The sequence below is a fragment of the Pseudochaenichthys georgianus genome, chromosome 14, assembly GCF_902827115.2.
Source record: "Pseudochaenichthys georgianus chromosome 14, fPseGeo1.2, whole genome shotgun sequence".
In the NCBI taxonomy this organism is placed as follows: Eukaryota; Metazoa; Chordata; class Actinopteri; order Perciformes; family Channichthyidae; genus Pseudochaenichthys; species Pseudochaenichthys georgianus.
The window spans coordinates 17,060,404-17,072,745 of NC_047516.1; the positions used below are offsets into that span (position 1 = coordinate 17,060,404).

Below are 12,342 nucleotides of genomic sequence, written 5' to 3' on the forward strand. Positions count from 1 at the left end.
TCCCAGAATTCCTGAGGGTTAGATCACATGACCCAGAGGAGGCCATCCGCCATGATGTCATCGTCTCTATAGTAACTGCTGCCAAGAAAGACTTGTCTCTAGTAAACGATGCATTACTTAATTTTGTAAAGGAGAGGACGTTGGACAAGAGGGTAAGTTGTTTTCTACGTTTGGACTTTGGACTGCATGTTCTCATTGTTTATCAGTGTGTTGTTTGTAGGCCTGGGCAATATGTCAACAAAAGTTTGTAAAAAAAACCTATCAGTTATTTATATTTATAACAATATCAATTGAGTTACTTTTTTCTGTTGAGCCTAAAGATTTCCTTGTCTGATACAGAACCTGAATAATGACAACTGTGTGAGAACAAAAACATCTACAAACACATTATCATACAAAAAGTGCAATGTAGGTTTTACTTTTAAAGGCTTTGTTTCTAGTTTCTTTAGGAAGTTGTCAAACAATGTAGCCTACCCACTACTAATTCTTACTGAAGAACCTTTATCATATATCAATTAGGGGGCCAATATTCCGCATTTGACCGATTGTCGGTATCGGCATTTTTTTTATCAAATTGCCGATAAAACTTTGGCTCTGATGCGGCCGTTTCTCTGGCTGCAGTCACCACTCTGTGTACACGAGCAATGTCCCGCCCACAGCGCTATCTGATAGGCTATTACTGAAGATTTTCCGGGCGGGAGCCAGCCAGAGAGACGGGACCTTCTCAGATTACAGACAGGTGCGAAAGAACGCAGACACAGACTGAAGCAAGCGGCAGCGCTGAGCGGCAGAGCCATACATGTGTTACACCGAAGTTCAATAAACATCCCTATCCCCTATGCTGAAGTTGCAAAAACACCACGATCTTATGATCCAATTCTATCAGTTTCCCAGTTACACAGGGACGCGGGAAGTCAGTCAGAGTTGGGGGTGCGTGTAGCGTGCGGAGGGGGGGGGGGGGGGCTGCGAGTGGAGCCTCGCAGTTTTTCAGGTTGATATGTGAAGCTCATTAGCTAAATATTAGAAGTGAGGCTACTAGACTAACGTTAGGTCTACTGTAATAGCCTCACTTTTAATAGTTTGCCAAACATTAGCTAGCACTAGTGTTTTGCGGTTGCTAGCAGTTTATTGGGATGTTATGCTAGATAGACAGATCTAATAAATTAAGCATTATTGTTAGTTAAGTATGTCAGCCTGCAGCCCCACTTCTTGTCTCTCTCTCTAACTCATTGCAGATGACTGCACTAAAGAAAAGGGCACAGAGAGGAAACCAGTTGTAAGATGTTTAAAAGTTAATTAAACATAATATATGCTTAAATGCATTTCAAAGAAGTTGTGAGTTGTGTTGGAGTTTGTGTTATTCTACATTTTGACACCAAGATTTTCTGATTTTACTGCAAATGTATATCGGTTCCAAATATCGGTTATCGGTCTCCTTGATTACTAATAATCGGTATCGACCTTGAAAAAGCCATATCGGTCGATCCCTAATATCAATGTTTAAAAATTGCATTCTTGGGTGTGAAAAATCCATTGTAACGTCTCATCAAATTCTCATACAACCATAATTGCTAATATCTATCTTTTTTCTTTTCCTATGCTCCATCAGTGGCGTGTACGTAAGGAGGCCATGATGGGCCTGGCATCCATCTACAAGAAGTACTCGCTGCAGGGAGAGGGCGGGAGGGAGGCCTCCAAACAGATTTCCTGGATCAAAGACAAGCTGCTCCACATCTACTACCAGAACAGCATCGATGACAGGTTTGTGTGCATGTGTTCCTGGTTGTTATATCTAACACGTAGAAACGTCAAAACACCTTCACCAATTTCAATGATGCATTTGGAAAACCTGGGGGCAAGTGATGGAGCGTTTAAATCCATTCCCTTTAGTGCTGATTAGGCTCAGTGAGTTCCTTGAATCAATTGCTCATTAACAACTTTGCATGTGCCTTAAGCTATTGGCAGGGTACTTTAAATTCCAGCACTTAATTGTGTTTGATTAATGTGTCTTGTCCCATGGATAACCAGCTGAATGTAGATAATGTTGTCACATTGAGATACTTTACAGCAGACTTTGGCCGTGTTCCAAACACTTTTCAGCAATCTCAAGCACAAACGGTAAAATCAGGCTTTTTAATCAGCCCTTCAGAACCCAGAAGCTTCTCTCTAGACTCGAATGATTTGTCACTGCAGTTCGACAATCAGCAAAGGACTTGTTTTTGAGATTTAAGGCTTTATGCAACACACTGCAGCATCGCTCGCTTCACTGTGAACAAGATCATTTGGTGTGTTATTGTTCCTCCATCTAAACATGCACAACAGAGAGCCTACAGTGCCGCACAGTGGGGGTTGTCGAAAGTCGTTCAGCAAAATGCCACTAGCTGAAGTAGATGTAGATGAGCCATGTTGAGGCAAAGTGGGCACCTCCATGAAAAGCCTAAATGACAACTCCATGACTTCCTAAGGCGCATTCACACTGCGGTACTTTTCCCACATAGGTTCATGCGAACTTAGTTCATGATCGCGTTCACACCAAAAAGAGCCGGTACTAAAATTAGTTCATGCGAACCTTTTTACCCCCTCGAAAGTCCCTGCTCTCTAGCAGGGACTTTCGAGCGGCTCTTTTGTGAGAAAAGAGCTATATTCCTGATTGGCTGGGCGGATTGCAAACCACGCCCCGTAAAACTCCCAAAAAGTTTTGTGAAGCCGCCATTTTATTATCCTGGAATTAGCATTATTAGCATTAGCCCAGCGCAGAAACGCAGAGAGACTAACTTATGGCAACACAAAATAAAACATGGGAGCGGTGGAGATGAGGAGGTGTCGGCGTTCTGGCGATTTACTCGGAAGCCAGTCCCCAACTCCGGGGACTTCCGGCCGGGGACTTTGGGCGGCAGTATACGCCGTGAAGTGGTTTGCGGCCTGCCAGTAAACCCAAAGCAGAATAAGTGACGTCAGCGGCTTAATTTGCCTAATCCACCCCCAAGGACTTTTTCCGGTGTGAACGTGATCTGTACTTAGTTCATGCGAAATAAAGAGTTCGCATGAACTAAGTTCGCATGAACCTTTGTGGGAAAAGTACCGCAGTGTGAATGCGCCTATAGTCTCAGATCTGACTGCAGAACCGAGTGAGAGGGGGCTGTCATCCATTCAATCACTCTGCTGCTCAGCTGCCAACAGGAAAACTCAGCATTGTAACAGGCAGTTCCTGAGTGTGTGGGAAAGTTACACGGCAGGCAGCATTAGAGTATTTCTGTTCTCTCAGCACATTCTGTTTTGAAACCTCCAATATTCTACTAATGACAGTTTATGGGCATCATTACGCGTCTAAAAATGGTGTTATGAAGTGAGTGAGCTCGTGAACTGTCTACGGGAGGGCGGGGGGAGCCTCGCTGCGGGTCAACTGTGGACCTCTGTCGCCTGTCAGCGCAACTTACATGATGCCGTTAAAAAAAAGGGCGGTGCCGGCCGTCAGCGTACCGAGCCGGCCGTCAACAGCCCGCTGATGACCGGCCGTTCTGTGAATCTCCAGAACACACAGATGGCCAGTCCGCCCTTACCCTGTATTCCACCGGGTCACCGCGGCGCAGACGGACCTGGTGGAATACAGGGTCTACCGCGTTTAGGAACCGTTAAGCAGAACCAAAATTGTGTATTTTGTATGGGTACCCGGTTCCCCGGCATTTTCTTATCGGTTCCCAGCCCTAGACAGTTACCATAACTGTTCTGAAGAGGAAATGCTGTGACAGGATCACGCCATGGTAACCGTCCTCTGCCGTGTCTCCGTCTGGAAAGGATCCCTATATTTTGTTAGAAACTGCCAATGGCCAGTTAGGGACTATAGCAGGGCTATTCAATTGGCGGCCCGCGGGCCAAATCCGGCCCCGGGTGATATTTACTGGCCCTTTTGAGAATAATGTTAAAAAGTAATCTACTTTATTTTTTTAAAGATTTTTTTTTGGGCCAGCGTGCCTTTATTCCGTTTAGATCTATACATTCCTTGGGGCTATGTTGTTTGATTTAATTAAACACAATATATGCACTCCTCTATGCTGTTATGGTATTCACTGTATCTGAAGCTCTTAATATGATTGCTCATATTTCAAGCCATCTTTTTCCCGGCCCCTTGCTTTGGATCATTTATCAACCGGCCCCCATTCCAAACTAATTGAATAGCCCTGGACTATAGTCTTATTGATGCATGCACATTATTAGGGAACCTATAAATAGTAATATTATTCTTTGCTTCAAATGTTCTACAGCCCTTAATCTCAAACTGCTTTAATTTAATCCCTTGGTGTAGAAAATCCTATTTTACAATTGAATGGTAGCTTAATGACTCTCAGGACTCTCAGCTCAAACCCTTTAATATGGAAAAATATCCTATTTTCCAAGGTTATTCATTATGTCAATGTAAACTTAGCCTCTATATGTTCCTCCCGTGTGCACAGGTTGCTGGTGGAGCGGGTCTTTGCACAGTACATGGTTCCTCACAACCTGGAGACCACTGAGAGGATGAAGTGTCTCTACTACCTGTATGCCACCCTGGACACAAATGCTGTCAAGTAAGTCTTTTCTCACACCTCGGATCAATACAGGGGAAAATGTCACTTGCCTTGTCAATTGGTGTTTGCTTTTTTAAAGACAAAAAGGTGATTGTGATGATCCGTGAAAAATATTGATGAAATTCCTTGAGATATCGACAGCTTGGAATAAATGGCAAGGAAGAAGGCGTTTATTTTCCTATTGTATTATTTCCTTTTCTCATCATTTGTGTCCATCTGTGCTCCGCAGAGCTTTGAATGAGATGTGGAAGTGCCAGAATCTTCTGAGAAACAATGTCAAAGACCTGCTGGATTTGGTCAAAAAGCCCAAGGTAACTCTTACTGAAGCACACTTCCAAACGCTGATGGTTAATTCAGCCTTGTCGCTTCTTTCTCATTTCATTTTAATTTTCAAACCTTTATTTAACCAGATTGGTCCCATTGAGATCATAGATCTCTTTTTCAAGGGAGACCTGCAGCAAATAGGTTCCACATGAAACATAAAACAATAAAGGACATCATACATTATATTTACAGGATACATAATTATAGACATTTACAAGTGCCCATTGTATCAGCAAGCATTTCATTTTGCCTAGCTTTAAAAACATGCAGAGTAATGAGATTGCTTAGTTTCAATTCTTGCTGAAGATTGTTCCAAGCAAGTGGAGCTGCGCACATAAAAGCTGTCTTACCTAAGACAGTCCTTGCTCTTCTTGGCACATCCAACAATACTACATCATGCGATCTCAGACAATAGCTGCTTGCAACTCTCTGTGTTATCAGAGAGCAGATATAATACGGGAGTTTACCCAACAAAGCTTTATAAATAAACGTGTACCAATGACTGAGCCTCCGTACAGTAAGTGATGGCAAACCTGCCTTGGTATACAGGGTACAGTGATGTGTAAGTGCTTTACAATCTAATCTATTGTTCTCTTTATCTGTTCGTAGTCTGACGCATCGAGCAAGGCCGTATTTGCCAAAGTCATGGTGATCACAAGTAAGAGATTTCACAATCGTTAAATGAGTACATCTTGTTTTAAATGCCAACTCAGGATGTTTCCACATGTCATCGCTGAAGTACTGAAACAAAGAACAACACTTCTAATGAAATTGCTGAAACAGGATGACCTTACCATCCTTGTTTCAAATTTAGACATCAGCTTTTAAATCTGTGTGTCTATAGAGAACCTTCCGGACCCAGGCAAAGCTCAGGACTTTGTGAAGAAGCTGGCTCAGGTCCTGGATGATGACGAGCGAATCAGAGATCAGTTGGAAACCTTGGTCAGCCCCTCGTGCTCCTGCAAGCAAGCTGAAGTCTGCGTGGTGAGTGTTCACATTTCTGTCCAAGTGCAGTGTCCTCCAAGTGAAATGCTTTCATCCCACAACTGGCTTTGTTCTAAGATTGAAAAAGTACCCTTAAAGTTATAGTGTGAATAAGTCTTTCTAATGTATCTATTTAGCTAGTTTAATAAATTCAGTTTGTATATAAGAGGATGGAATAAGAAGGAAAAAAGGTCTGCAATGGAGATTTTGATCTGGTGCTGCTTTGCTGTAATCTTGCAACAATCAGGTACAACTTGTGATGTGTTGAAAGTAATACTTTTACGTTATAAGAGGCTGAGCCCAGTAGGATTGCCAATTCTGAAAAGGGGCTATATATTTAAAGCAGACAAACGGTTAAAGTATCAATTGAACTACTGTTATGTGAGATGAGCAGATTCTGAGTCTAAAACATGACACCTGTGAGTGGGAGGGATATCGGTTGTTCTACATTACAATGTGATTATTTTGAATATTGATTTGAGTCATTTTTTGTCGCCTTTTCAGCGAGACATCACTAAAAAGCTTGGCAGCCCCAAACAACCCAGCAATCCATTCCTGGAAATGGTCAAGTTCCTGCTGGAGAGAATTGCTCCTGTACACATCGACACAGAATCCATCAGGTAAACTTCAAACCACCACATCATTATAAAGATCTGATATTACTAATATGCCTGTGACATTACATTTAATAGTGCAATATTTGACCTTTTCTCCCTCTCTTGTATTTCTTCCATTATCTGTCAGTGCTTTGATAAAACAGGTTAACAAATCTATAGATGGAACAGCTGATGATGAGGAGGAGGGCGTCCTCACTGAAGAGGCCATCAGAGCAGGACTGGAGCTACTCAAGGTACAAACCGTCAGCTGGCCCTCTTTGCAGTTAATAAAAAAAAAAAAAACATTTATAATGATGACACTCTTCTGCTTTCCCTCTCAGGTGCTGTCGTTCACTCACCCGGTGTCCTTCCACTCTGCAGAGACCTTTGAGTCTCTTTTGGGTTGTCTGAAGATGGACGACGAGAAAGTCGCAGAGGCTGCGCTGCAGATCTTCAAGAACACGGGCAGCAAGATGGAAGAGAGTTTTCCTCACATCAAATCGTACGTTTCATTCATACTGTCCCTTACAGCACTACGGTTGTCTTTGAACTTGCTGCACTGTTTCTGACTCCTGATAATACTTTCTGTGGTTTGTAATGGTGTTTCCTTTCCTGCTCCCCCAAGTGTTCTGCTGCCAGTACTGCAGGCCAAAGCCAAGAGAGGCCCCCCTCGCCAGGCCAAGTATTCCATCCACTGCATCAACTCCATGTTCACCAACAGAGACACACACTTCGCCCAGATCTTCGAGGTGAGTCACTCCCATCTAATATATCTGTTTCAAACACAAAAAGAGAGAAGTTGTATTATTTATAGGTTTGAGAAACTCTGGCCTTGCATAACATTGTATGCAAATAAATAGATTATATTGATAAATGTGTGTATTTTCTTTGAAAACAACCCTGTGATTGAGTTAATATTCACAGTAAGTACATCAAGAAATTAAATAATAAAATACTGATGCATCTGTGCTGCTGCCAGCAACACTAAACACTTCCCAAACCTGAATAAATAGTGTGTCATTACCCAGGATCAAACAAGCAATGACATGTTTTATGTGTTTTTCTCCAGCCTCTGCACAAAGGCCTGGACCCGGCTAACCTGGAGCAGCTCATCACTCCTCTGACCACCCTGGGTCACCTGGCTCAGCTGGCCCCAGAACAGTTTGCTGCACCGCTCAAATCTCTAGTCGCCAACTTCATTGTGAAGGACCTGCTCATGAACGACAGGGTACACACATCTTATGTACAGTATATTCATCTCGTGTAACAGACTCATGACGAGAGCCTGGATTTCTCTAAGGGCCTGTCAAACTGTCAAATCACAGTTGATCTTCTAGTATGCAAGGATTAGTGCTTTTGTGTCCGTTTGTATCATGGGACACAGGTCTCACAGAATTATTTCTATGTTTCTAGATCCCGGGCAAGAAGACCACCAAACTTTGGGTCCCTGACGAGGAAGTGTCCCCCGAGACTCTGGCCAAGGTCAGCGGTGATCCTTTTTGTTTCTCTTATAAACCCTGTCCATCTGTGCAGCAGAGTTCCCGTTAGCCGGTAATTACCGGACTATGACCAGTAAAATATGCTGAAGACGGGCAAATCTAAATCTCTCCGGTCAAAATCATTTCCGCTTAGCGCAATACCGCATCAGTTGCGCAACTTGCGCCACTTATGTGACAGACAAAAGAGTATGTGACAGACAAGAATAGTCAATTCTAATGTCTAACACTTAATGTGGAGAAAGAGATGTCCTGTATGGGTTGACGAAAAAATATTCTAACGGGAACTCTGCTGTGCAGTCTGCTCCCTTCTTCTTCTTTTTATGAACAAAACTTTCAGAGATAGAATGGTCATATTCATTATCATATCAACACAACATAGCTTTATTTATTTATCTAAACATGAAAATAAGCAGACTTTTCCCCTCATTCTGAAATTGTGTAACTCAAGTAATGGGCTTCCCCCCCCCCTATCCAGATCCAGGGCATAAAGCTGATGGTGCGGTGGTTACTGGGAGTGAAGAACAACCAGAGCAAATCAGGGAACTCCACCCTGAGGATGCTGACAGCGATTCTACACAGTGATGGAGACTTAACAGAGCAGGGCAGGATGGGGTAGGTGTCAAAGCCTATGCTACATTTATTATATATAAGCTTCTGTGTGTTTAAGCCGCCGTAACTCAGTGCTGTCCTCAGATTATAATCATGTCATTTTCAAGTGCTGGATCTAATGGGTATTGTGGACCCGAGGAGCATGTGAGATAATTACATAAAAAGTATTGTTTACTCACCTATCCGTGACTCTTCCCGTAGTAAACCCGACATGTCGAGGCTGCGGCTGGCGGCGGCGTGCGCCCTGCTGAAGCTGGCCCAGGAGCCCTGCTACCACGAAATCATCACGCTGGAGCAGTATCAGCTGTGTGCGCTCGTCATCAATGTAAGAGCAGACAAACATCTCCGGTTTAACGCAAAGCGCCTACACACTTTAACTTGTTTTCATGATTTAGATTATATAATGTTTTGAAAAATGATGCACTGCCAATCGGGTATTATTTTCTCTTCAGCACACAACCCTCCTCCACCTCTCTGCTCCCTGCCCACATTTCTCAAAACCATTTCAAAATGTTGTCTCCTCCTAATCATCTCCCTCTCTTTGCTCTCTAGGATGAGTGCTACCAGGTGCGTCAGTGTTTTTCCCAGAAGCTCCACCGGGGCCTGTGCCGCCTGCGCCTGCCTCTGGAGTACATCGGAGTGTTCGCGCTGTGTGCCAAGGACCCCGTGAAGGAGAGGAGGGCTCACGCTCGCCAGTGCCTGGTGAAAAACATCAACATACGGCGAGAGTACCTCAAACAGCATGCTGCCATCAGCGGTAAAGACACTGACATTTGCATTTTCTTTGCCTGATTTCAAGCAGCTACAAAAAAGCCTCTAGTATGTTATCTGTACCCTCTACAGAATATATCTTAGACCAGTATCTTAGAAATGTAGGGAAAAAATAAACTATTTAACGTTAAAGAGGCAATTTAATAAGGCATTGGATCGGGGGGGAATTACTTAACGAGATGTTTGCGTTACTGTAAGTTAGGGCTGTGCATCTTCACTGGTCTCACGATTCGATTACGATTATCCTGTCAACGATTCGATTCAATTCGATATCACGATTCATACCCATTAGGGATGCACGATATTGGTTTTTTGAAACCGATAACTTCCTGCTTCTCAAGACCGATACCGATAACCGATAATAAAAATGTTACACCACTAATTATTTTAACGCGATTAACGCATGTGTATTTTTTGTCCTCGGCTGCCCCGTAGTTTCAGAGCGCATCGAGTTTAAAATACCATCTACAAGCTGATGCTGACAGCCCCGCTCCTGCCGCCCGCTTGCAGCAGACCACACTTCCACGCTCACCGGCAGGCACCGACTGGCTATTGGGAGGACCGGGAGGGTGTGTGTATGTGTGGCCCGAGCGAGCGAGAGAGAGACCTTACGTGCATTGTTGTTGTTAGCATCTGGTGCTAGCTAGCTGCGCTAACGGATATAAGGAGCTGTTTAAATGAAAACAGAGGAGTGACATTTCGCCACAACTGCGCCGAGCACTTGACTTTATGCAGGAAGCCAGACAGTGGGACATTGTACGAGAAGTCAGCACACTCAGCAGCACGGATAGTGCAACATGATTGCAGCGTCCAGGCAGCTCCGGTTCGAGCATATGCCTTGAGTTGCACAAGGCTCCAATATGCGCGCGCGCGCGCACACACACACACACACACTTTGTATTGTATTATTGTCTTCGTACACCATCGTAGCGATGCCGATGTTTCAGGTGACTGATCAGGTTCGAAGTATTAGGGAGCGCTGGATTTGTGAAGAACTCCCCTCTTCCTAAACCACAGTACTGGCAAAACGGGAGGAGCCGAGTGAAAAACAAGCGCCCCTCATCCCAATCCACTATTAATACTGGTATCGGGTTTATCGGGATGACGTCATAATTCCTAATATCGGACCGATAATTATCATCCCTAATACCAATGCGTTGCATCCTCAATTTTCTATATTACTGCACATGGCTTATTTTTCATCAATGCTTACATGCAGTAAATACATATGAACTCTCTTTTTATTATGTAGAAAGTGCTTCAGAAATCAACATAAATGTCTTGACATTAATTTATAAACCAAAATAAATGAATTGTATAGGTCTAGCCTCCCTATATCTGTGTGTGAAGTTGTTCCATCCTCAAAAACAAAAAGCTAATGCTTCTGCAGTCTAGCTGCAGCTTCTAGCAACGGTCTTCTGTTAAAAGAAGGACACTGAATGTCCTGAATGTGGCATCACACACAGGACTTGAGTCTGAACACAGCAGACAACAGGAGTATTTACAACAGCATATAAAAACTAAAATAGTGCATGTGGGTGCACACTCACATTCTCTGTCTTACTGTTACATAAACCCCATGAATGTATGAGATTAAGTTAGCTTCATTATATCTCAGTGATTAAGTGAATATAAAGTTTCTATCGGGTCACTATCAGCCTGTCACTCATTATTTTCAGGGAGGGGGCGGGGCTTGGAGGAACGGAGAGGAGACGGTGATCGCGGAAGCTTTTTTCCTCCTGCCTTCACAAACTTTATACACGTATATATCGTCTGAAAATTGCTAGAGGACATTCATACTCTGCAATCCAAGACTTAATTAAATCCACCAAAAACCTGACATGATTGTAACGCGATTATTTTTGAAAAACATAAATCCCTGTGTCTCTGAGCCGCAGCGACACGGAGTGATTCAGAGCAGGTCCTTCTGCTGTTGGTTCTGGACTGGTGTTCTTGTGTTGGTGGATAAAGCAGACTGCTCCGTGTTTGGTGTTGCTGTGCCGCTGTCACGTCTGTTCCCTGATCTCTGCGTCACCGACCGATTTGATATTAAAGTGACAGAAAAAAAAACGTTATAGTAAAGCCGCGGCCGGAAAATCAGGAAGCAACGTTACTACGCTATAATCGATTATCTTCCGTCACTGCATCGATACCGAATCGTCCGCGCATCGTAGAAACGATTATTTTCAACATCCCTACTGTAAGTGCACATCAGTACACAGCAGTGATCATTAGCCCTTTTTGTGATGAGTTAATGTTGTAATGTTTACCTTGTGTGTGCCGATAGACAAGCTGTTCTCTCTCCTGCCCGAGTATGTGGTGCCCTACACCATCCACTTGCTGGCCCACGACCCGGACTACGTCAAAGTACAGGACATCGAGCAGCTCAAAGAAATTAAAGAGTAAGCCGCGCATGGGAAAACTGTTGGGGAGTAATATTTTTGGGGGACACGCACCTCTTACTGCTATGTTATTATTGTCATTACTCATAAATTGCGTTTGCAGTTAAAGGTTTATGTCCAATAACTTAAAAGGAAATGCTTCAACATTGGGTCCACAATTCAAAGTCCTGTCTGCTGACATTGAAACTTCCCCTCTGTATCAGGGCTCTGTGGTTTGTCCTGGAGATTATCATGGCCAAGAACGAGAACAACAGCCACGCTTTCATTAGGAAAATGGTGGAAAATATCAAACAGACGAAAGATGCCCAGGCCCCCACCGACCCCAAAACCAACGAGGTACACATCAAGTTCATTTTACCTTCATTTATCATATACAGACAGTACATATGAATTCCCTGCCGTTTAGCTAACCACAGTTTTCCTCTTTGGCTCCACAGAAATTGTACACAGTGTGTGACGTAGCCATGAACATCATCATGTCAAAGAGCACCACCTACAGCCTGGAGTCTCCCAAAGACCCCGTGCTGCCCTCAACCTTCTTCACCAAGGCCGACAAGGTTGGTGTCTGCACCCAAAAGCATTTTACAGATAA

General features: G+C 43.6%; 1 protein-coding gene across 2 annotated transcripts in view; it reads left to right on the forward strand.

The window, feature by feature from the left end:
- The window catches only part of pds5b (PDS5 cohesin associated factor B), a 56,994-nt gene that overhangs the window by 39,196 nt on the left and 5,456 nt on the right, over positions 1-12,342 (forward strand). For both annotated transcript variants that reach the window (XM_034099045.1, XM_034099046.1), the window contains exons 11-28: positions 7-152; positions 1,610-1,761; positions 4,452-4,565; positions 4,795-4,876; positions 5,499-5,547; positions 5,734-5,873; positions 6,378-6,493; positions 6,618-6,723; positions 6,811-6,971; positions 7,095-7,218; positions 7,539-7,697; positions 7,883-7,951; positions 8,444-8,580; positions 8,779-8,902; positions 9,130-9,334; positions 11,636-11,750; positions 11,954-12,086; positions 12,188-12,307. In XM_034099045.1, the coding sequence (XP_033954936.1) occupies positions 7-152; positions 1,610-1,761; positions 4,452-4,565; positions 4,795-4,876; positions 5,499-5,547; positions 5,734-5,873; positions 6,378-6,493; positions 6,618-6,723; positions 6,811-6,971; positions 7,095-7,218; positions 7,539-7,697; positions 7,883-7,951; positions 8,444-8,580; positions 8,779-8,902; positions 9,130-9,334; positions 11,636-11,750; positions 11,954-12,086; positions 12,188-12,307 (2,252 nt within the window). The remainder of the gene's footprint in view (positions 1-6; positions 153-1,609; positions 1,762-4,451; positions 4,566-4,794; positions 4,877-5,498; positions 5,548-5,733; positions 5,874-6,377; positions 6,494-6,617; positions 6,724-6,810; positions 6,972-7,094; positions 7,219-7,538; positions 7,698-7,882; positions 7,952-8,443; positions 8,581-8,778; positions 8,903-9,129; positions 9,335-11,635; positions 11,751-11,953; positions 12,087-12,187; positions 12,308-12,342) is intronic.